This window comes from Athene noctua, chromosome 1, assembly GCF_965140245.1.
Source record: "Athene noctua chromosome 1, bAthNoc1.hap1.1, whole genome shotgun sequence".
Lineage (NCBI taxonomy): Eukaryota > Metazoa > Chordata > Aves > Strigiformes > Strigidae > Athene > Athene noctua.
Genome location: NC_134037.1, coordinates 263,894,829 through 263,919,128, shown reverse-complemented (window position 1 = coordinate 263,919,128; position 24,300 = coordinate 263,894,829). Strand labels below are relative to the sequence as shown.

General features: G+C 51.2%; 1 protein-coding gene across 2 annotated transcripts in view; it reads left to right on the top strand.

Annotated features, from left to right (window-relative positions):
• Positions 1–5,718: 5,718 nt before the first annotated feature.
• The window catches only part of SLCO2B1 (solute carrier organic anion transporter family member 2B1), a 66,470-nt gene continuing 47,888 nt past the window's right edge, over positions 5,719–24,300 (top strand). For both annotated transcript variants that reach the window (XM_074919359.1, XM_074919351.1), the window contains exons 1-2: positions 5,719–5,809; positions 20,007–20,110. In XM_074919359.1, coding sequence (XP_074775460.1) covers positions 20,030–20,110 — 81 coding nt within the window. In that variant the 5' untranslated portion in view covers positions 5,719–5,809; positions 20,007–20,029. The remainder of the gene's footprint in view (positions 5,810–20,006; positions 20,111–24,300) is intronic.

Sequence of the window (24,300 nt, the reverse complement as noted above, 5' to 3'; positions counted from 1 at the left end):
CTTGGTCAGAGAGTGGCAGCAGCAGGCAGGAGACTGCTCCGAGCTGGGAGCCTCGGGGCTGGTGCCCCAAGAGAAACAATTCCCTTCCAAGGACTTCAGGGGTTTATTAGAATCATAAAATAATTTGCGTTGGAAGGGACCTTTCAAGGTCATCTAGTCCAAGCTCCTGCCATGAGCAGGGACATCTTCAACCAGACCAGGTTGCTCAGAGCCCCGTCCAACCTGGCATTGAATGTTGCCTGGTATGGGGCATCTAAACCTCTCTGAGCAACCTGTGCCAGTGTTTCTGCTGCATCCCTTGCCCACATGATGCAATATTAATTCATACTGCTAATATACCTAATGAATGTATTGCTAATTGAATTCCAGCAGCCCAGGAGGATGGCAGCTGTTGGTCACCCCTCGCACAGGAGTGTGCGTGGTGGCCACGGCCAGGCTGCATGTACCCACTGACCCGTGGCATCCATTACAGACTCCCAGAATCATTGTGGTTGGAAAAGCCCTGCAGCTCCTCCAGCCCAACCATGACCCTCCCCCTGACCGTTCCCAACTCCCCCAGATCCCTCAGCGCTGGCTCAGCCCGACTCTTCAACCCCTCCAGGGATCCCGGGGACTCCCCCCTGCCCTGGGCAGCCCATTCCAACGCCCAACAGCCCCTTCTGCACAGAAATCCTTCCTCAGAGCCAGCCTGACCCTGCCCTGGGCAGCTTGAGGCCATTCCCTCGGGGCCTGGCGCTGGGGCCTTGGCTCCAGAGACTCATCCCCCCTCTCTGCCCCCTCCTGGCAGGGAGTTGCAGAGGGCCAGGAGGTCTCCCCTCAGCCTCCTCTGCTCCAGACTGAACCCCCCCAGTTCCCCCAGCCGCTCCCCAGCAGACCTGTGCTCCAGACCCTGCCCCAGCTCCGTTGCCCTTCTCTGGCCACGCTCGAGTCATTCAATGGCCTTTTTGGGGTGAGGGGCCCAAAACTGAACCCAGGAATCGAGGGGCGGCCTCCCCAGTGCCGAGCCCAGGGCTCAGATCCCTTCCCTGGCCCTGCTGGCCACGCCAGTGCTGACACAAGCCAGGATGCCGTTGCCCTCCTTGGCCCCCTGGGCACACTCTGGCTCATTCTCAGCCCCCCCAGCCCCTCTCTGACCGGCAGCTCTCCAGCCACTCCTCCCCAGGCCTGTAGCCCTGCTGGGGGTTGTTGTGGCCCAGGTGCAGAACCCAGCATTTGCCCTCAGTGAAGCTTTAGCTTAGACCCAAATTCCCCTTCCGCTCTAATGCTTTGCAGAAAGCTGTTTGCATCCTACAAAGGAAAAGCTGAACGAGAAGCCTCTGGGGCTGCAGGAGGAGCCCACCTGACCATGGAGGTGCAACCCGTTTCTGTGCCATGCAGTAGCCAGCTTGGACCAGTGGGACAAGGGCACTTTGCTCCAAGGAGACAAAGCTCCTCTGTCTTCAAGGGTGCTCCGGCAAACACCCGGGTCCTGGGGTGGAGCAGCAGGCTGTGCACTTGTAAAACTCATGCTGGCTCGCAGCAGCTAGAAATGAGATGCTGAGGAAGAGGAGTCAATAGATGGTGCTCTTCTTTCATGCAATATCACAGCATGATGTTGCTGCTGAAAGGGGTGTCCACCTTTTCCTGCCACTCTCTAGGCATGGAGGGTGATGAACCCCTCGTCCAGGCCATTTTGGGTCTCTGCGTCTTGCTCCTCTGCAACTGGAGATTCTGCTCTTCCCACCGGGTAATTCCCCCCGCTTGAGGAGCTCCAACCTCCCATCCCCAAATTAATCCAGTTTTGTGGGTCCTGGGGGGCTGCCTGTGCTCGTCGCACAGCCTCTCTGGAAAGAAAGGAGTTGTGCCACTGTAAAATATTAATAATACTTTTTTAGATCTAATAATGCCTTCCTGAGATACCGCAGAGCCGATGAAAGCTGATAAAGTTTATTTTCTCTGCAGTGCATTATCTGTCTGATGCAGCCCTCCTTGGGAGGACAGCTCAGGGTCACTTGGGCAAAGAGTATTTTTGAACACAGTGATGTGGCTGTCTCCTACTTAGGAAAATGTCTCACTGCTGCTAGAGCTAATAAAGCGGTTGTTTAATTATTATTTAATGAGCTTGTGCAGGGAAAGTAGATAATCTTCCCTTTGGAAACATTTAAGTCCCTCTGCCCAGCATATCCCGTGTCCCAGGGCTGGTCATCCCACCTGTCAGACCCCAACAAGAAATGCCGAAAGGAAAATGTTTGCTGTCCTTTCTGGGCTGCTGCTGCACCACAACCCTGAGTTGAAAATATCCCATTCAGAGTTTCCATCTGGGAGCTTGTTGTGGCTTTAGGGATGAAAAGAGAATGGCAAACCCACCAAAGGTCTTTCCATCTCCCCCAGTACCTTATATTCTCCTTGGATGTGACTTTGCAGCCGTCCTGGTCCCCAAGCTGCAACACCGTAAAATCCAAGTGTGAATTCACACCCATTTGCAGCTGAGACAGCCCTAGAGACCGATGTTCAGGGCAGCTGAGGCTGTGCTCACCCAGACATCCCTGGGGAAGGCAGCGGGAGGGACCGGCAGCAGCACCTGGGCAGGGTGCAGTGCTTTGGCCAACTGAAGGGATGGACTCAATCCTCCAGAGCTTTGAAATAATTTGAAATCCAGGTATCTGAAGAGGTTCAAAACACCTGTTTGGCTCTTGTGTTTTGTTTTGTTTTGTTTTAAAAAAAAGATGCCCACAAATGGCTTTTATGGAGGCTATAAAGTGAACTTGCACAAGTGTGTGCAGAATAAGGGTGCATGATCCACTGAGAGTCAGCAGCTCATGGAGTCTCATGGCATTTGGTCCTGAAAATGTTCCCTCCGGAGACTGTGGGTTATCAAGCAAACCAGTAAAACACCTTCAGCATGAGCTGTCCAGACCCAACACCTTATTTCAGCCTTGCTTTGCCCTCTTCAGCCCATCAAAAGCTCAAGGGAGGCAACGACAGCCACAGCAGCCTGGAGCGGTACCAAACCAGGGCTCCCGAGGGCATGTCTGAGCCATGGAGGATCCATAACCGAGGCTGCTCTGCTTGGTCCTTTCCCTCCTTGACCTTTTTCCAAGCTATCAGGTCCCCGAGGAGCCCCTGGGCTTCCCACCTCCATGGCACAGCAGCAGGCAGAGAGTGAGAAGGGAGGGAGTTGGAAGGCACCGTCTTCACAGTCCCACCTAAAAGCTCTATAAATTGGACTCTTGCACTTGAGCTAGTCCATCTGCAGGTTGTTTTGGAGAAGCTTTTGGATTTTCAGAGCAGGGAAATGTATGAGCAGGATTAGGGCTGGTGGGGGGAGCCAGGTTTCCCAATAAACTGTGGGAATGCTAATTTTTGAAGCTGTAAAAGGCCAGCGGGACTGAAGATCCGGAGGATGGAAATCCAGGGACTTGTTTTTGAGAGAAACAGTTTATGCCACTCTCTGGAGTTCCTGCAATACCTTGTTTTGCTGATGAAGGATGCCAATTAGACTGGGACACCAGAGTGAAAAGAGTAGGCGCATTTTACTAGTGATAACCAAATAATGTAACAGAGTAAAACATGCAGTAAGAAAAGGCAGAATAATGCACCTAAAGCAATAAATAGGAAAATGCAGGGTAATGCATCAAATCATTACTACCTGAGAGAGAGAGAGCAGTGGTTAAGGAGGATCCATCACCACCCGCACCCGTTCCCAGCATCCAGCCCCGCAGTCCCTGGGCAGCCCCGGGTGCAGCGAGGGTTTGCAGAGCCTGTCCCGGCAAGTGGGGGTCCTACGGGGTGCGTCCACCCGCAGCTGAGGCCTCCAGAGCCGCTGTGAGCGGGCCCGGCCTTATACACCAGAGATGGGTGAGCCAGCGCAGCCGGCACCTTTGTTTTGAGCAGGAAATTTCTGGTTCCATTCTCCTGTTGGATTCCACCCAAAGCCTGGCCAGGGCCCAGCGGGGAAACCAAGGCAGTTTCTGACAAGGGCAGATACTCGGGTTCTCAGCCCTGAGCAAGGCTGAACAAGGGACGCTGGACACATTCTCTCCTCACTCCTGATTCTATTCCGCCTGAGCTGCACCCTTCCCCAGGCAGCTTACACACTGTGGTAAGGATTACAGACTGGTAGCAGCTTCGGCTTGGGCCTGTTGGTCAGGCGGCAGCGGTTCAATGTTTCAGCACTTGTTCCACCAGCACAGGGGGGTTGTGGTACCTCAGTACAATACCCGCTAGCACAAGGGTTATCAGTTATACATATACAGGATTAATTTATAGGTGAACTCTGGCCTGGGCCGGCTGTCCAAGGCACTTCACACCCCCAGCAGTGGTTGGTGATGTTCCCATCACCTCCTGCAGACAGAGAAAAGCCTCCTGGTGTGGATCAAGCTTCTGGAGTGAGTAAGGCGAGTGTCCTCACCTGGGCTCTTGGCCATATTTCCAAGCCCACTGGAGAAATGCTGGGGTTTCAACCCCAACCCCAAATTAAGGTTGACATGGGGGTGATTCCCACAGCCCTTCCCAAAGGGGGGTGAGTTTCCCTTTAGGCTTCCCTCCAGGGTGCTGCGGCCTGGCAGACAGAGCCATTGGGTAAAGGAGCCCCAGGGGTCCCGCAGTGAGTAACCCAAGGTCAGGGGTCCCACTTGGGGATGAAAGCTGGGACCCCTGGCAGGAGGGGCAGTGTCTGTGTGTGAGGGGGATGCCCTGTGCAGAGTTCCCTGTTGGGGAAGGACCTCCCGCCTCCCTGGGACTGGGCTCCACTCAGGTCTGGCTTTTGTAAACGCGGGCTGTGTGGAGATTCAGTTGTGTGGCTTCCTTGGTCTTATGTATTGGGCTTGTTGACCTGGTTGTCTCCCCTCCCTTCTATGGGAAACTGCATGTCACCATTTATCCCACCCATTGTTGGTCGAGCGGTGTCGTTGTTGGGGTCAGTGGGGTTGATGTTGATTATGTATAATCTGTTTGTACCCCCAGCGCTCACCCATGTACTGACCCTTTTGTGTCAAACACAATTTGGTTATTGGTTCATCTTTGTGCTGTTGTATCCTTTATGCCAGGCCTGATAATTGGCAAAGCAGTGGGTTAAACACAGCCCCTCCAGCCGTCTCCTGGTGGGGACCACATCCTCATGCTACACCCCTCTGCCTCCACCAAAGATTGTGGGTGTCTCCTCAGATGCAATGAGATAAACCCCTTCTTACTTTGCCTCGGTGGTGGGTCCTGGTGGCTCCTGGGTTGTACAACTAGTTTTTATCTGGAAATGCCTTAGTGATTAGTGCGAAAAAGCAATGGGGAGAGTTATTGAAAAAGAAATAATCTGGGGTTATATAAACAAACACTCCTGACCACAAATCCCAGGCTAACACCACGGTTTTGAAAGTTAAGGAAATAAATGCAGCTAAAGCAAATGGAATAAGAAAACGAATGTGAGGGGAAAAACCCCAGAGGGATGGGACCCTTGCACGGAGGGGAGGGGGGACGGGAGCCAGGAGACAGCAAAGCAAAGACCAATTTGGACTGGGACTGCGTAAGCAGTTTGCAAAGCCCTGTATCAACAAACCGCAAGGACAGCTCTGTCATTTTTGGATTGCAATTTCAGGAGAAGGAAATTAAAAAAAAAAAAATAAAAACATCAAAAATCCTATTGAAAGACATTGCAAAAGTTTTTTGGTTAAAATGTACTCCGGCTTTTGAAATTGCAGCCTAAGCCCCACCTCCACACACCCATCCCCACCTCCAGGCTGGGAAGTAAAAGTAGTGAATGGCCCCAGCAGCGGCTGCCAGAGGAAAACTTTTGCTCCCAGTGCGGTGGGATTGGGATCGGGAGAGCCCTGGAATTGTGAGTATGGCAGCACCTGCCCGCTGCGAGGAGATGCTGAGGCTGCTTCTGGTACCGAGCTCGCTCGGGGTCTGCCTCTGAGCTGCAGGACAGCTTTAAGGGTTTGGGACATGTGAAGTTTCTCGCTTTTTTTTTTTTTTTTTTTTTTTTTAATTCCCCGTGTTGTTTTGCAAGGCTCCGTGAACTCATTTGGCTCAGGAGCTGGATTTTTCCAGCAGCTTAAAACCTAAAGCGGGGGGAAAAAAAAATGTTCTGCACGCCTGTTCCATGCCGGCTTTCTGCACATGTATTTTGTTGCTTCCCCCTCTGCTTGTGCTTATTTATTTATGTCTTTTTTTTTTTTTTTTTTTCCCCAATAAGGCAGCTCCATTTATATTCCCAACCCCTGAGGCTGCTACAGTTGGTTTCTCTTAGTTTTGCTTCTTTTTTTCATGACAACGCCTCTTTTGAGCCCAGGTCTTGGTGGGCTCTTGGGGAGAATGCCAGGCAGGTGGGGACCTGGACTGGCCCAGTGTTGGTGCCATACAGGGACCCTGCTCAAACCCAAATTCTCCAGCAGCACATTGCTTGGCAGAGGCATCGATTCACCCCGAGCCAAAGCAGGATCGCAGTGTCAGTTACAAAAAGCTGATGTGACCTCCTGGCTTTGGAAAAAAAAAAAAAAAAAAAATCGTGGCAGGGAGCAGGAAAGGGTTAATGCAGGGGGAAAGCCTTTGTGCAGCTCTGCAGGCTGTGGGTGAAGATGCAAAGAGCTCAGTGACCGAGGGGTTACATCCCTCTTGTTTGCTTTGTGGTTTTGCTGCTCAGGAGAGGTGTGGGCTTAGCCTGGGGGTCAGGGCTGAGCTGCTGCCTCTGCCCCCTCCTGCCAGCATCCTGCTGAGTTTTTCTCCTCTCGGGTGAAGCCGCCGCCTTGGCTTCTCCTGCCTCTTGCAAATGTGGAGCTGGTGTGTCCCTTAAAGCCTTGGAGGTGAGAATAGCCTCCTGCTGACCAGCCTGTCCTCCCTGAAAACCCGGATTTTTAACAGTGAGAGATGAGATTAAATGCTGGAAGAAGGCTCTTGTGCTTGGCACAGCCCAGCGTTGGCCACGCTCGCTGCTTCTCACTGGATTCAGCTGTATTGTCCCCACTGGGCTTGGGGACAAGGGGGCTGGGACGGGCTGGGCAGATGTCCCACCCTGGGTGGGGGCCGCTGCACCCCTCGGCTTCCAGCCCCCGCGGATCTGGGTACCAGGGGCAAGGCTGCCCCATCCTTGGCGGCAGATCCGGGCTGTAGGGAGAGGGAGCGGAGGTTTATCTGGGGAGACCTCAGGGTGCAGGCTTGGGGTCACTCAAGGATGCTTTAGGTCCATCTATAGAGGCTGTAAAACCTGTCACTGGTCCAGTTATTGAGCTGGTTTCTCTCCCTGTGCACAGATGCACCCCGGATCTCTTCTATTTCTGGTGTTTGGGGTAATTACTGTGTCAGAAAGGCACATCCCTCCCTCCCTCCTCCCTCCTGTCTCAGTCCTGTCTGAGGCGCCTTCTCCCAGTCAGTGTGTTTGGGTTTGCAGCTGTGCCACGGGCTTTCTCCACCTGGAACCCCCAACAGTGCCCTGGGAAACGGGTGGGATCTCTCTGGACCACGGTGCTATCAGGTCCTGCTGCTTCGTGTCCAACTCGCGCAAACTCTGAGCTCTTCAGTCCGGTGCTTAGCGCTCCAGGGCTGCAGCAAAAAGGAAAATGCTGGTCAAGGATGTTGGAGTGAGTGAAAGAACAAGGGCAAATGAGGCGAAAAAGAGGCAGAGAGCTGGTTATGAGCAGCACCCAGGGTACCCTGTCATACAAACAGATCAGAGCTGAGCTGCTTCAGGAGCTTATCAAAATTCACAGCTTTATTTCACCCCTTGTGTAACATTTGTCTGAGGCAGTACTGCCCATGGTTACTGGTACAGCTCCAGTGGGCGATGGAGCATCCTTTATCCAAGCTCCCATCAGGATCTGATTTCTCACCAGAGGTCCAAGCCGTATCGATCTGCTCCAAAGGACCTTTAATCAGTAACTTGCAGAAATTCATCCCTGCATTTCTTTTTCACACCCTGCCCTGGTCTACGGTGTCCTGTGCTCAGGCAGAAGATGCCAGAAAAGTGAAAAAGCATTAGAAAGGAGAATCACCTCCCCTGCTGAGGTGCTGAAAAGCCGTGGAGCCTGAGCGAGGGTTTGCCCCCCACCTTATTTGCACAGACATGTAGAAACCTGTGCTCTGCTTTGGCCAACTCCCTCATCAAGTTTCTGAAGGGCTGTTGGGGCAATCACTGGCTGTGGTTAGCCGGACTCGAGAGCTGGCTGTGAAAACCCTCCTGACTCCCAATGCTCCTGGTTGTTATTTCTTATTTGGTTATTTTGTAACATACTCTTAATTTCTCTTCATTTTCCCTCCTTCCAGTTTTCTTGCTTTTGCCAGCCGTGCTGCTGGGCATGGGTGACATTTCCAGGCTCTGAAATGCTTCGTCCTGGCTCACCCGAGCAATCCCAACCCACCTGTTGAGCCTTGCTGGGCTGCTTGGTTTGCTGCCTCCCCTGCAGAAACCCAGAGCTCTCTGAGGACCTTGGTCTGGCCAAAAATAGATGCCAACCCCCCTCTCTTTGTGGTTCCTGGCTCCCAGTTTGGTCCCAGTGCCTCCCTGGGGGTGCTGGTCTGCACTGTGCTGCTCTCGCTGTAGCTCAGCAGCACATCCCAACTTTATCCTGACCCTGCTGTACGTGCCCTGGTTTCAGCCATCCTGTGCATTAAAAACTTGGTGTCTCTAGCCATTACCTTGCTAAGCGTGGACTTGAGGGATGGCTTGGGAGCCTCATTGCCCATCCCAGGACCTGACATTAGCTCCCAGGCTTTATAAAAGTTAATTTTCAAAAGAAATAGAGACAGTGGTGTAAGGTGCTGCAGAGCAGCGAGGGACGCAGGGAAATTCTGTCTGAAACATGATTCAAACACTGCAAGGCTCTGAAATATCCTCTGGGATAAACTGATAGCGGGTGGATGGTTGGAAAAACCCAGGGACAAATCTCAGCCAGGGGTGCAGGCAAGGACTTGCCACCCTGCAGACAGCCAGCTCGGCTGGGGCAAGATGTGGCTCCAGCCGCAGGTCTGGGGACTTCCAGTAAATAATCTCCATTTTCCCTGGGCTTCCTTGATCTGTCTGAGTCTGCCAGCCCATACCTGCTGGCGGGGTGAGCTGGAGATGCTTCCTCCAAAGGGTGTAAAAAAACCTGGCAGCAGGGAGACCAGAAGCACCATCCCTCCGTAAGACAGACTTTCTGCAGTCCATTAATATTAAATAATGGAAGAAGGACAGTTAGTTGTGACATGAATTAATTCCCCCTGCTACTCAAAATACCAATGTTTCTTCCCTTTCCCATGCCAGCCCCGGATGGCTGCACTGGCTCGGGGCTTGCTCCTTGTTCCCCATAATGTCACCAACAATCTTCTGGCCACAGCATTTCCTCGTGGTTGTTTATAACCAGCTGTTCTCTGCCTCGTTTTTGCTGGTTAAGGAAGTTTTTCACTTCTCCTAAGCTCTACTCTCAGTTCCCCCCCTGTTCATCGTAGCAGCATTTCACCTACCCTTGGATCAATCCCTCTTGTGTGCGGGTGGCTGACATCATTCCTAGCTCCTGGTGAAGTAAATCTTACTGCTCTCACCCCAAAATTTGAGGATGCTTTGATTGCTAATCTGTGGATTAGTCTGGAGGGAGAAGAGTTGCCCTTTGATGTCCCGTGGAAATAAATGAGAAGAAAGCAAATCAGTGTGTAACTGCTCCTCATGCAATACTTAGCATCAGTGTGGGGGATCAGGCCCATGGTCCTGGGCAGACCATGTGTGCAGATGGAAAATCCTCATTTTGTTTCATTTTTTGGAAGTTTTAGACAATATATTAGTGAACAGCATGTGGATTGCTCCAGGAAGAAATGCTCCAGGTGGCTACTGGGACTTTCAGTCAGGCTGCACGTACCAGGCACGAGGGTTCTGCAGCGTCTCCTGCTTTTCATTTTGCAATAGCTTCCCCTTCAAAAAGTTAGTTTTTGTCATCGGAGCGTGTCTGCATCCTCTGGCTGCAGGAGCCCCTCTGGCTGCTGCCTTTTTTCTCACTTTCATACGTTTCCTCCAGCTGCTCGTTGCAAAGGGCACTGCAAAGTCTTGCAGCACTTTCAGAAAGACTTAGCAAAATGCCCATCTTTTTCTCAGTCTTCGCTCCTGTCCAAGCATCAGTAAAGTATGAAGAGAGAAAAAAAAAAAAAAAATTAGCAGAAAGGTATTTACAGTGTATAAAACCCTAAATTAGAAAAACTCTGGTTCGGGATCACTTTCCTTCAGACTTCTCTTGGCAAATGTTTCTCTGCAGACTCGAGCACCATGTCTGCAGCCTACAGAAAGGCAGGCCCCCGCTGGGGAAAGGACTTTTCATACTTCATTCATCATTTTAACTCCTATCCTGAGGTTTTGAGCTGCTTGGAGCAGGGAATATTTCCCTGCCAAACACACAGGAGGTGGTGCTAAAATAGAAAATCCCCAACGAGGACATATCACTTTTTTGTGGTACACACCACGTCTGTTCGCCCCCCATACATGAGTATGCTCAGCATCTGGCACGGTCCAGAGGAGAGGGATAACTTTTTATTCAATATAGTACATAAAATGGTACAAAGGAGGAGTAAAACTTGCCGAGCCCTCAGATCCCTGTCTGGCAAACGTCCTTGAGCTGAACAGCACAAACACACCCGTAGCTCTTGGGGAGAAACAAGGGTAGAGCTGCTGGGAGGTTTACACAGCACCCTGTGAGAGCTTGGGGTGCAGCAGGAGCAAGTGGGTGGCCAGGGGGGTTTCTGGGGTTACCAGCACCCCCCCTGACAACTGTAGCCCTGGGCAACCTTTGTAAACTAAACCACGGGAATGATTCATGGCATTATGCAATTCCCAACCTTGCTGTTGATAGCTGGCTGAGACGGGATCTCAACCACACCACCTCCCTCGCCCCTAACTCAGAGATTCCTTCCCTCTGCACTCGGAGCTGCTTTTGCTCTCGGGTGCTGCACTCCCTTGCAGGTGAGGCCACCGCAGCCCGTGCAGTGGGTGCTGCCTTCTTCCCAAGGATGCATGACGGTGGCAATGCCACCACGAAGGTCACCCAGCACACGGGGACAGCCCCACGCCGTGCTTACGGCACTGCTGGCCTTGATCTGCAGAGCTGCAGGAAAGCTGCGTGCTCCTTCCGAAATTACCGCCCAAAACTAACCCTTTCTTTTTTTTTGCAGTGGGGAGAGGAGAGCCTCTCCTTACATCCTGCCAGGGAATGAGTGGGACTGCGCCTGACCTCACCTTAGATCAGAGTGCTGGACTTTGCGCAGTGTCCCCAGGCTGAGGATGTTGTCCCCTTTGCCCTTAGCAAACACGCCATGAGGATGTGGCTGGCTCTCACGCTGCTTCTGGTGGCCACGTTGGGTTGGGGTGGGCCATGGGAGCGATGGCTGACCACAAGTGTAGCGCAGGAGGTGGTTCAGGGGCAGGTGTCCCCAGTGCAGGTGTAGGGTCAGGCGAACCCCACAGCTGAGTGACGGCATCTGCAGCTCCAGCTCCTCCACGTCACCCTTCTGCAGTGCCTCATGGCCGCGGGGGACGGTGTGAGAGTTCCCATCTCGGGTTCGTAGTGCCAGGTGGGCTCCAGCCCCTTCACCGCATCCTGCAGTGCTGGAGCAGGTGAGGGCCCCTCCAAGAAGGGCTCCAGCATCTGGCAGGATGTGCCGAGGAGGACGGGGAGCTCTGTGAGACAAAGGTGGGGGGGAAGGCTTCATCCTTCCCGAGTCAGAGGGGGTCAGGGCTGGCAGGGACCTCCAGAGAGCAGTTGCTCCTGTCCCATGCTGGGGCAGGGCTGGTGCCTCTCCCTCATCACCTGTGCTGGTGTTTCATGGGTTTCCACATCAGTTTTTCTCTTTCTTCTCATCTTTTAAAATCTCAGTAACAGATTTCCTTTTGTTTAGCTTCTCAGGAGGTTCCTGGGATGTGTCATCCCTGACACATTTCTCATTACAACGAGTCACCGAGCTGGGCTGATCTCATTTTCACTTTCTTTTTGCCAGTTGGTGCTGGATGGAACCAGCTTTTGGGCACATCTACACATCCCTTTTATTTCTCAGTCTTTTTCCAGGGAGGGAATGATCTGTATACACTGTCTTTTCCTTCTATTGGATTATAAATCATCTTTGCACCCATGTTTTCCAAGCCAGCTTCCCATTTCACACAGGCATGCTCATAAATACACATACACTATTCCAGTTTTACTGCTGGTGAATGTGAATTACCTAGAAATTCAGCAGAAGGAAGACAGATTACTGGATATTTGCTGGCATTTTGTCTCCCCTGCTGGGATTTAATTTGCTGTGTTACATTTGCCTTTATTTACTCAAGCTCTGCTGAGCCCAGCGCGTGATTTTCCTTGTTCAGCTAACAGGAGCAGCGCTGCTATTAATAAAGGCGTTGTGATAGATTTCTGTCCTCAGGAATGGGACAAGACTCTGGTGTCACCAAGCCCTGTCCCCTGCTATTGCAGCCAGGGCCATTGCACAAGTTCCAGAGAAACTGGGATGTTTTAGGGTTCTTCCGCTGCCCTGGTGTCAAAGGAAGGACAGTTTGGGGACAAGTGGAGCATCTTAATCTGTGCTGAAAAGGTTCATGAGATTATTTGGCCAAGCTCTGTACATATGGGGGTTATTCCCCACATTGTAGCCCCCTGCTTTGCCACTTTGGAGGTCGGTGTCTCCTGGGAGCGTGATGAGATGTCAGGCAAGCAAGGCTGTAATTAATGGCAATGTTTTATTGTAGCCTGGTGGCATCAGTTGGTGTGGGACTGACATGCTGGCACATCCCAGCTCAGCTCCCTGTACCCACAACACCCGGAGCTTGTTGTGCCAGGCTCTGCCTTCCTGAGGGATGCTGTGACCCAGGACAAAAATGTGGAAAAAACCAGGGCTCTGAGGACAAATCCTTCATCTGTAGTTGAAGGAATGATATCAGCTGGTGGATCTGCGGCATCAGGCTCCTCTGCTCTCCGAATGAGCATCCATCCATCATCTTCCCTGAAGTATGTGGGTAAATCCCACGGGTGCTTGGTAGCTGCAGGCTGGGGTCCTGCTGCAGGAGCCACTCCACCGAGGCCCTGCCCTGGAAACATCGGTCACCCTCGGTGAAACCTCGCTAGACTCTTAAGCACTGCTGCTGAGCACGGAAAGTCCCTCTGAGTTTTATGGGAGAAGCAATTTTGCTTGAGAGTTTACTTGGAGGCATATAAGGAAGCAATTTTCTGCTTCATCAGGGTGCAGCGCTGGTGTTAAAGGGCTTTGTGCCAGGGTCAGTGACACGGCTTGTGGTCACGGATCCTGCCACCTCCGCCTGTCACCCTGCGTCTCACTGACACCAGTCGCTCGGTGGCTGTGGCTTCCCTAGCAAACGAAGCTCCTGTGATTTGAGGGGGGAGGAGAAAAGGTGAAACACAGTCTTGAGAGCTCCAGCAGAGCAGTGTTTGGCGTCAAGGAGTGCCTCGCTGGGCTGAGATAACACCCGTCTCCTCTGGTGATGTGTGTAGATGAATCGAGCTGTGTCGGAGCTGATGGATACAGCCAGAGTGCTGAAATGCTGGGGCTGGCTGCTCTGCCGTGGGGCTTCACTCCTCGTGGTCGAGCAGGGGGAGGGAGGATGAACAGTGAAGCGTTTGGATGCCGATGTTCAGAGGGGTTTCTCAGAGCAGAACTGCAGTGCCAGGCTAGCGAGAGGGGAAGGTGTGATGGGGAGCAGCCGCTGGCTGCCCTGTCTCTGCTTGTTGTCCATGGTGAAGACCATCCCAGGAGGAGGAGACCCCCACTGGGAGGGGTTCAAGGAGAAACATGCCTTTGCCATCACTCCTTGCCCCAACCACTGTGTTTCTCAGAGGTCCCTTCCCATCCATGTACGGGGTAAACTTCAGTGCCCAGGAGGCCATCAGCTCCCCAGTCAGGCGTCCAGGAGCTGCCATGTCCTGACTAACAACTTGCCAGGAGCTGAGGGCTGAAGTTAAGATGTGGCACCTCCTCCAGCTTTGCAGAAACGGCCCATCACCAGCGCCAATAGACCAACGTGCAGAAACCGTGGCTCTGCGGTTGGCTGGAGGGGGCTCGGGAAGGAGGGGGGATGAAGGCAGCTCTGCCCTCACTCTTGCAGGCAGGGGTTTGCCCGTGGCCGTTGGCCACAGCCTGGTTCTTCAACCAGGACATTGGTTGAAGGTTGACCACAGCCTGGTTCTTCAACCACCCCAGCCCTCAAGACAGTGTTCCCCAGCTCACAAAGAGCAGACGCATTAAGCATGTTGTATAATCATGGCGTGTTGTGCAAATGCAGCCTAATTGCTCTTGGGTAGCTAATTAAGACACGTGGGATGGCCACTTTGGGCTTGCTGGCCTCCTGCATTCATAATGTCTGCAAGAGCCTGGCCTTGCAGAGCCAGGGTTAGTTCCTTCCTTGCGATGCTGCAGATGCCGTATCATTGCTTGCAAAAAAAAAAAAAAAAAAAGCCCTTGCAAAATGCTTTTCTGGGAAGGAGCTTACTCACCTCCCGCAGCTGTAAGAGGCACCAAAGCTGCCCCTGTCACAGCACCCTGAAAGCCAAAGGCAACGTTTTGTTGCTTGGCTTAAACCCCCCCCTGCGTGTGGGGTAACCTTGGCCCGACACCCTCCCGGTGGTTGTGAGCTGGATGAGGTGGGTTGGCACGGAGCAGGTCCTGGGCTGGAGGGATGCTGTGGAAGCTGTTAGAAAGTCCAAGCTCTTGTAGCAGCATCTCAGCTCGTGCTTGGTTGTTGAGGACAAAGTTCCTTTCTGGGCACAGCTGGGTGCAGGATGCAGAAGTTGCATGGAGGAGTAAACAAGGCTCTTTGCAGCACCCTTCCCTCCCCAGCACAACCGGGGAACAACCCACGGCCTTGGCTGTCCCAGTTTATCCAGCGCTCCCCAAACACTTCATAGAGACAGGCAGGATCTATTCCCTGGCTTCTTGGGGAAACTGAGGCACAAAGATGGGAAACTACTCGCTCTGGACTCAAGGTCGGGAGCAGGTGCTGTTGGTCCTGGTCCTGCAGGGCTGGTCTAGGAGCGGGTTTGGGTCGGGCTTTCTGAAATCAAGGGGTGGTGTCATGGCCCAGACTGGAAGCCCAGAGAGTCACAATGGTTCTGTGATCCTCTCGGGTTAAATTAAGGTGAAATGACAGTAAACAACCGGTTTAAATGTTTTACTTGCGGTAGAAAACAATTTAAACTTGGAAAAGGATAATAAGCAACGTGATCTGTTATAAATCTATAAGAGGGAAAGGAAAGGGGAAAGGAGAAAGGAAAGGAGAAAGGAGAAAGGAAGGGAAAGGAGAAAGGAAATGAGAAAGAAATGAGAAAGGAAGGGAGAAAGGAAAGGAAAAGTCAAAAAAATCCAGATCACTGTCCCTGGATCCAGGGTTGTCTCAGTCTGGTAATCTTGGGTGGTGGGTGCACACCCAGCAAAGATTCTGTCGCCTTTAAAACTCATTTTATCAGCTGAGTCGCACACTAGATGAGGGGGGGCAGGGATTCCACCCGCTCATTTCCATGGGAGACGAGGAAAAACGTGGAGCAGGGGGGTTCTGCACATGCACTGGGGGGAGATGGGGTGCCACCACCCCTTGTCCAGTTGGGTCGGTGGCCGCACTCTCGCTGCTCACCTTTGGTTTTTCCTCTGGTCCCACAGATTTTTGCTGCCTTGATGCTTCTTGAGCAATCATCTGGGGGCAGCAATGCTCACCTCTTATCAGTTCTTGTCACCTCTTCAAGGGTGAAGGGACAGAGCCAGAGATTAGCGGTGCCTGTGCTTGAGGGGAAACATTTGGGTTCACTTGGTCCAGTTTCCCCCTTTGAGGATTTGTCAGTGCAACTGCAAGGGAGAGGGGGGGTGTGCATCCTTCACTCCCTCTCCCTTGGGTGACGTTCCTTGGACTAATCACAAAGGCCACAGCTTGTCCTTGAGGTTTTCTGTATCAGTGAACGCTTGAGGCATTCCTTCCTTCAGTTCCTTGCAGGTGACACTCAAGAATCGCCTATTTCTCCCCTTTTCCCATTGTGCTGGCGCGGCCCCACGGGTACCGCAGCGAAGTGCTGGGTGCCTGGAGCGGGAATAGCAATTCCCACTCTGCATCCTCGGCCTGGGGAGCCGGAGGGGGCTTGGGCCATCAGGGACCTGCAGACCTGAGACAGGAAAATCCCCCCCCACCAGTCCCCTTGGGTTTTGCCCTTTTTGCTTGCCTCTCTCCTTACTCTGATGCAGGTAAATGTGCTGGTATTTGCTTCTCCATCCCTCCTTTCTGCCACCTCACCCCTCCTTCCCTGCCGTACCCAGCCTGCAGCACTAATCCTGCAGCACCAGCTCTACTTCCTTCCTGCTGCGGAGTGGATTCAGGGAGACCTCTTGACCTTAGGAAAAACTGCACTGATCAAAAAAATAAATCTTTCTTTGCATCTGGAGATGTCCATCTACTAGGAGAAAAACACGGCTCTCGCCAAGCAAGTGCCATCCCTGGAGGGTGCTGGCATGGCTGGGCATGATCCAGTCGAAGGAAACAAGAACTAGACTAGCCTTAGCATGCTGCTGTCTTCATGCTTTTTTTTTTTTTTTTTTTTTAAATATCAGTTAAGCCTTACCTGCTTTTTAATTTGGTCTGCTCATTATCCTTTGTGCTGCATCACAGTACTTCTCTGTTTCATTTTATTAAAGAAGCGTTGTGGATGAACCGCATCTCAGGTTATTCTCGGTTTTATCTGCTGGCAACCTCTGCAGCACTTCAGATCTCTGCCGAGTGTTTCCCCTCGGGTCTCTTGGACTCGCACCAACCCTCCCTCTTTCACACTCCCAGGTAATCCTGCAAAGGCCACGGGGAACCTCGCCGAAGGCGAGATGAAGGTGTGTGGGGTGGGCTGGAGTCGGACGGGGCTGTGCATCCTTGGCCACCGCCTGCTGACAGATGATGCAGGTTGTCCTTAAGGACACCCCCGGAGAAAGAAGAATCGAGTTCTCCCATAGTGGTGTGGGAAATTTGGGATGATTATGGTGCATGGCAAAGGGTGAGGGGCTTTTACGCCCTGCTGGATTAGTGGAAACATTTCTACCAGTGTTTCCTACCATTTCCTGCTAACAAGAAGACTGTGACAGCTGGCTAGGGAAGAGGTTGGACTAATTCCGGGTGTAGCAGCTTCCTGGAGACCCTGAAGGGTTAAAGGCTGCACGCGTCTAATGGCAGGCCTGGAAAGGGTGGGCAGGGTGACCAAAATGCTCCTACAAACCCCAGCATTTGTTGTTTGCAGGTCTAATTAAGTGCATTTTTTGTGAGTAGGGCTAGCAAAGACATTAATAGAGAGAACCAGGGAAAGAAGGTCATTAAGGCTACAGTGGTTACCAGCTCCATGAACATGCCCATGCTCAGAAATCCAAGCTCAGGCTCCTTTTAGTTTCTTCTCTCACTACCCTGGCACCCTTTTTCTTCCTCTGTGTCACTCCTGGGCTTTCAAGAGGCTCCAGCAGCAAAATGTAGCTGTAAATAATTAATCACAGTGCTGCTTCCAGAGACAGACAATATTGGACACCATAGTCCGGAGACAGGCAGGTGCTTTTGTTCCTGCACTGCTTAACCCTCCAGGGGTTAAGGGGAGCTTTTCATGGATGCTTTAATTTACGATCGAATTTACTTTATTGATCCCGTCCTGTATTTTGTTGTAGCAATATCTCGTCTCTCGAAATGGGGCTGAGGGCAGCGATTGCTTTTTGCAGAGGATGCCGTGGAGCTTGTAACTCAGCGGTGTGCAGGTCCCCCTCTTGAATTTATTTCTCCTGTGCACTGCACTTAAGGGTTGTATAAACAGCACAGTTAAGACAGGCTCCTCTTTCTAGAATTTACATCAACCCATACACGCGTTAATTTGTTTGAGGCTACGGTACTTGCTCCTTTGCCTCTCATCATGGGGGAAATAGAATTACGCAAAATAATAATGTAAAGCCTTTCACCCCATTTGCTGTAGAGCTTGCAGATGCCGCTGGGATGGAAACATCTATTAAGAGTGTACGGAACAACAAGCTAAAGCCTAATGGGTTTAACATGCCTCCAAACAATGCAGCTTCCTGAGCAGGAAGTCTGCGTACTAAAAACCCAACAAAGACATCATCCTCCTGCACATCATTCACTCCACAGATGTAGCCGGTGAGAGGAGAGGAGGGCGCTCAGGTCTGAAGGGAAAGCGGTTAGCGGTGCACGGGGCGGGGGGGATGGTGGCTTCCCATGGATTTACATTTCTTTGTGTGGTTAAATTTAGGTGGTGGTTGGGAGCCGGGAAGCAAACGTGGAAGGATTCTTCCAGGGGAGATGCAGGTGAAAAAGAGAGACAGGAAAGGAGGACTTTAATCCCTTGGAGACCCGGCGTATGGAGGGATGGAGAAGGGCTTGCTGAGCCCACCTCCTGCAGGCAGGAGCTCCTGCCTCCGAGCCTGTGGGGAACCCCAAACCCACCCTTATTTAGGCAGAGCAATGGTTGTCTGTAGCCTGCTCTCGGGAAGGAGATTTGGCCAGCCAGCATCTCCCAAGGTGCTTGATCTCATAAGCGCAGTTCTACCTGTTACGGCCCAGTACAACCCAGCTGAAACCAGTTACATTCTATGATGACGTATAGCAGCCAGTGTGACCTCAGCCACAGCTGGTGGGCTTGGCCGTGCCTTGGGACCTTCACGTCTGGGCAGATCCCTCACACTTGGCCCAAGACTGCTCCAGCACCGTTCAAGGGCCGGGCTGATGCTCAGCTGGGTTTTACCTCTCACCCCTTTTCCTATCTCAGGGCTGCAGATATTTTTCTCACTTCGTAGCACTGACCTTCAGCTACAACTCACGGTGTAATGAATATTGCAGACATACCTAGACAGTTAAGGCAGCTTAATATAGTGCAATAGATAATGCAGAGGCTGGATCCTGGTCTAACCGAGGTTAGACTAACAGGGTTCTGTCTAACCAAGTCAGAGGAGCTGCTCCGGGGTTTGTGGAGCTGCACTACCATGAGAAGGAGAACAAAGCTCAATGAGATTTGCACCAGCACAGTGGAGAATAGAGCCTGCCCCAGGCGCTGTATGAAGACCCTGGGATGCACCTTGTGGCTGGGGTTCAGGGTGGAATTAGGGGAGGTCTGGAGATTAATTGCTTATTAATAGGTTTATTAATTGACATGGTTGATCTAGGTGTGTGGTTGATACCAGACAAAAAGAAGCCGAGATGTCTTGTGTGATTCAAAGATCTGAAGGGGTTGATGAGAGCAGTTAGAGTCCCATACCTTGGGACAGTAAAACCGCCCACCTTCCTCCTATGGGTATTGAAATGATTATTACAGGATCACAGGACGGCTGAGGTTGGAAGTGACCTCTGGAGATGGTGGCAACACTCCTAATGCAGCCTGGCCGGCTTTCCTTGCTCTGAGGGAGTGTTGCTGGCTCGTGTTCAACCCCAGGTCCTTCTCTGCAGAGCCAGACTGTGCTGGTGCTTGGGCTTGGTCCTCCCCAGGGGCAGGACTTTGCACTTCTCCTGGCTGAACTTCGTCAGGTTCTCCAGCCCATTGAGGTCCTTCTGGATGCTCATTTCTCCAGCCCGTTGAGGTCCCTCTGGATGGAAGCACAACCATCACTGTGTCAGTTGATCCTCCCAGTCTTCCTGCCAACTGACTGGGGGTGCACTTTGCCCCATCGCCCAGGTCATTGATAAGGATGTTAAACATCAATCACCCAGATAATGTTTAAATGATATTGTCTGTGATTATGTTGAACAGCCTTAGCCCCAGTTATGCTCTAGTGTGGCTGGAATTCAGAAATATTGGGATCCCTGCCCAAGCAGTACTTTGTTGCTTTGAAATGAAATAATTGATAATTTTTAACCTCTCGGGTGCTCTGGTGATTAGCACGTTAGTGTTTTGCATGCTGCTTTGCTGCTTTGCAGAAGCAAAGTGCTAAGAGCAAGTGAAAAACACAAATAATTAATAATTGCTTCCAACGATCTGTGGGTGTTTGCAAAGCATGACAGGATTTTGCTGCGCTAGGCAAGGCGAATTCAGGCAGAGCAACTTAGCATTGTGCTGAATGATTTATTCTGGCAGGTGGATAAAGCAGACCTGACAGAATGACAAGTACCGCTACGAAGAGCAGCTATCCGGATCGTTCCCAGAAAACACTCTGCAGGAACCCATTTCTCAGTATCAAGGTAAATACCTCCTGCTTTCTCTAATCCCCCCTTAGATTACTGGCCTGGTAAAGAGGAGTTTAGCTTTCTGCAGAAGGCACTGATAGGATTTCTGTTTACCAAACGTGTTCGGAAAATGCCAGAAATACCACTGGATGTGCGGCCGCCTCCGTCCAAAAGCAAGAAGCAGGACGGCGATGTTGCAATGCAAGTTTGAACTTTCAGCTTCTGGTGTATTTAACTTCTGTCAGTGAAACTCCCAGACCACAAAGCAAACGTTTAGAAAAAACAAATCCCAGATCTTAAAGCAGCTATGAGCCTCGGTCTTTGTGGAAATAATTTTTCTATGATATCCATGATAAATGCATGTATGTAATGGGGGCAGCAGCAGTGGAGGAAAAGGGGAATCGATGCTCGCTCTTGGAGCTTAGCACAAAGCAGCCTGCAAAGCTTTGGGTATTAGTCCTCATTTAGGCAAGGAATAGTTGACTTAAACCCTGCCTTTGCTTGAGTTTATTGAAAACATATGTCCTGAGCGATGGTTCAGGTCCCCTGCCCTGCAGCGCTGCCTGACCCCAAGCTCACCCGGCTGCTTTGCTGTTGTGGGGCTGGGGCTGGGCAGGGGGGTGGTTCCCCCACACCTCCACCCCCGAGCTCTGCCAGGCCCGGTGCAGGCAGCCGGACGGGTGGACTTCGTGAAGCCCTTTGGAGAAGCCCCAGAAGTTGGTTGTGGTGGGAACGGCGGGGGGGGTGGGGGGGTGGTCACTGCTGCACGGCCGTCTGATGGGTGCCCGGGGAAGGCAGAGGACCAGCTCGACTTGCTAACGTGGGCATGAAGCCATGTTCCCTCTGTCCTGGGGCTGATACAGAGAAAGATGGCTTGTTTTGAGACTTACTTCTTTTCTTATAGCAAACTGCTTAGCAACTTATTTACTTACTTATAGCAATTTATAGTATTTTTGAATGTTGCTAAGAATCCTGCTTGCCCAGACTGTTCTGTGGAATTTTGCCCAGGATGACTGTGTCCATCAAAACAAAGCAGTTCACTGTGAAAGTCTACCAAGAACTGCAGTGTTCAGCAAAAATTATACTTTTGCCCTCGAGGAACAGGTGTGCTCTAACGAGTTAGAATTTTGCTAATGAGTAAAGGTAGCCGCGTACGGACGGGAGAAGTTCCATTGGTACCTTTAGATAAGATAGAATGTGTAAACCGGCTGAAAAACACTCTTGTTGGACAAGAAATTGGCCAAGAGAGTCTGCACATGCTCTGGGGAAAAATACAAGGTGAGAAAGACCACGAGCCTTCCTCCCAAGGCGCCCCAGAGACGCGCCCCACGGGCAATGGGCAGGTGCAAAGAGAATATCAACTGCTGCCACCGGCCTCTAGAACTGACCCAGCCTCATCCTGCACACGGGTGTTTGTGTGATGGAACCCGATGAATATGGACATCCACACTCGACCAGTTGTTGGTAAAATGTGCAGTGCGGGTGCGAGCTGTGTGGAGAGATCCCCTTGCACCCCGGCGCTGGAGTCAACATCCCTGCCGTGTAGAGTCTGTTTTCCACAAATCAGGGCACCCAAACTACTGAGCCATGGGAAAAGCTGGGCGAAGGTCCTTTTTTCTCCCCTTATCAAAGCTGGGAAGAAGCGTGAGGCTGGATGCAGTAGAAGCTGAGATCTTCTGGTGGTGGGGCCAGAGCTGCCTGTTTGGGATTAGCACACTGACCTTGAGCTTGCCTGCACACACACATGGCTTCTTGCCTCCTACCTGCGGCTCTGTGGGCGCCAGGGGGGCTCCTCAGCTCCTTATTTGCATTCTCAGTTGTTTGCAGAGGATCCTGGGTTACGGAGGTGGTGGGGAATCCCTTTCTCTTTGTATAGTGCTAATGGCATTTTTTTTGAAAAAAACCCTGTGTAACGATGATGATCACTTGTGCAACTGCTGGTCTGCTGCAAGGTACTTTTGGAGAAGTGTAGCACCACTCAAACGAAGAAAAGGTGCAAACATTTTGATAAGACAAGCATTTGCTTGTGAAAATTAAATAATCAGCGTTGACCCCGGTGATGTCGAAAGAAGCGGGTGCTCAGCTTGCATCAGACTCACGTTCATTTTTCCACCTTCTTTTCTACAAAAAGGACATTTCGGAAGGTTTGTGCTCTTTTCTCACAGATCACAAGGAAGCAGGAAACTAAAACTAAGCCAGCTGTCCGTCTAGCTGGATGACAATTGCTATGTTCAACGGAGCATATAGTTTGAGCTTGTGAACACCGGCTTTCGAGATGCTCTTGTTTGAACAGAGATGACAGGTACGGAGTGTTTTGCTGTGGGAATAGACTGCTGCGAGGTGGGAGCTGGAGACACAGACATCTCAGGGAGCCGAAGGTGCTACGATGTGGGAGAAATCGAAACCTGCTGGGTGAATAAACAGGGAACAAGATGGAAAATGTTTTTTCTGTTATTATGCAGCCACAGGTTTGGGGATTGTCTCCGCACACGTGCAGTAAGCACATACGTGATTTAGCATGAGCTTCTCTTAGCATGTCACTGCAAGCGTGTGCAGGAAACGATGGTTTCATTTCCTCGGGAGAGTTGGAAGGGACTTGGTAAGATGGGAGGTCAGATTCTTCATTCTCTCTGTTATCTTTTCATTTAACAACGTAAGCCAGAGCCAGTCATACAAACCTCGCTTCGGCTGAATGTTTGGGAAGCTCTTTGCAGAACCACGGGCTGCACTTGGGGTGGCTCCCTCTGTCCTTCACCATCAGATTTGTTCTTTTTTTTGGCTGAATAGTTGCAATTTTTCAGTAACCATAGCATTATTATCCATTTATTGCTACATTCAATGTAGCTGGTGGAAGCCTATTACCTGACTCATTAGAGAGTCTCACCAGGCTGTGGAGCAAAAAGTGGCAGCCAGTGTTAAAGTCTTAAGATTTCTCTGTCACTTTTGTGGAGAAGATTTTGGATTTTGTTTGTTTGTTTGTTTGTTTACAAAAGCTGGTGAATTTAATCACCCTCATCCTTTGTGACAGAGGGGAAATGAGCTCAGAACTCACTGAGGCAGAGGGTTACCAGAGCTGCAGAGGCTGGAGGCACAGAAGAGGGGAGAGCTTGGTGCCACACAGTCCTGAGGTTTCTCCCTCAATCCTCTTTTCAGTCCATTCAGCTGTTTTTTTGTTGTTGTTGTTTTTGTTTTGCTTTTACTTACCAGCAAGATTATCTTTAAAAGTAAAGTCCCATTGATTTTTCCTTCTGGAGATATTTGAACGGGGTTTGGAACTTCAAAGATTAAAGCTGCTGAGGGGGAAAAGTCAGCTCGGGTCTGTGAGCAGAACCAACATCTATTTTGCTGAGCCAAGGTATCGGTGAAGGTAGAGGTAGAGGAAACTCTTGGCGGGGAGTGTTGCAGCCAGACCTGGGCTGGGCAATGGGCAGCTCTGAACTGCCCCTGTCTGCTGGAGATTGTGGCTTTCTGAAGGGTCCCTGGAACCCACCCGGAGAAGGGCAGAAAGTGAGGGATTTTGGTGGAGACCAGTTCTGTCCTGATGGACACCCTGCTGTTGGGTTTCTTCTTGCAAAGCTCAGCAGGGGAACCCTGATTAATCCTTCCAGGTCAGAGCAGCCTTGCAGGAGGCTGCAGGGATGATTGCAGTCCCAGCAGGCTGGCATCAGCCTTGTTGAAGCCATCGCCAGGCGTTATCCCGGCTGCAGCTCGTGGCCAAGGAGAGCAAATTCTCTCTTCCAATTGTATAATTCTCATTAAACTGCTGAAGGACTTGTTTTTACCCCTAAGCCAGAGGTGACCCAACCATGCGTGTTACCAAAAGACACAGTTATACTCAGCACAGGATGTTTTCCCAAGATCTGTTGTGGTTTTTTTTTTTTTTTTTTTCAAGAAGTTAGGTCACCCTGTCCGGTTTCTAAATGACTTCCCTCCGAAAACATAACTTCAAGACCAGGGTTTGAATGATTCTTGCAGAAACGCAATGCTATTGCACAATGTGGTTTATGTGTTTGAAGTGGCTGAAGGACCAAAAATCACAGCGCTGCAATTTATATATATATATATATATATATATCTCCAGAGAGACTGCATCATGAAAACGAATTGCCACGTGTCAAAATGCAGCTGAGAGGCATAACTCAAAGTCATCCTCTGGGGAATGCTCCTGGGGCTGAGGTCCCTGAGCCTTTATTGATACCTGGCAT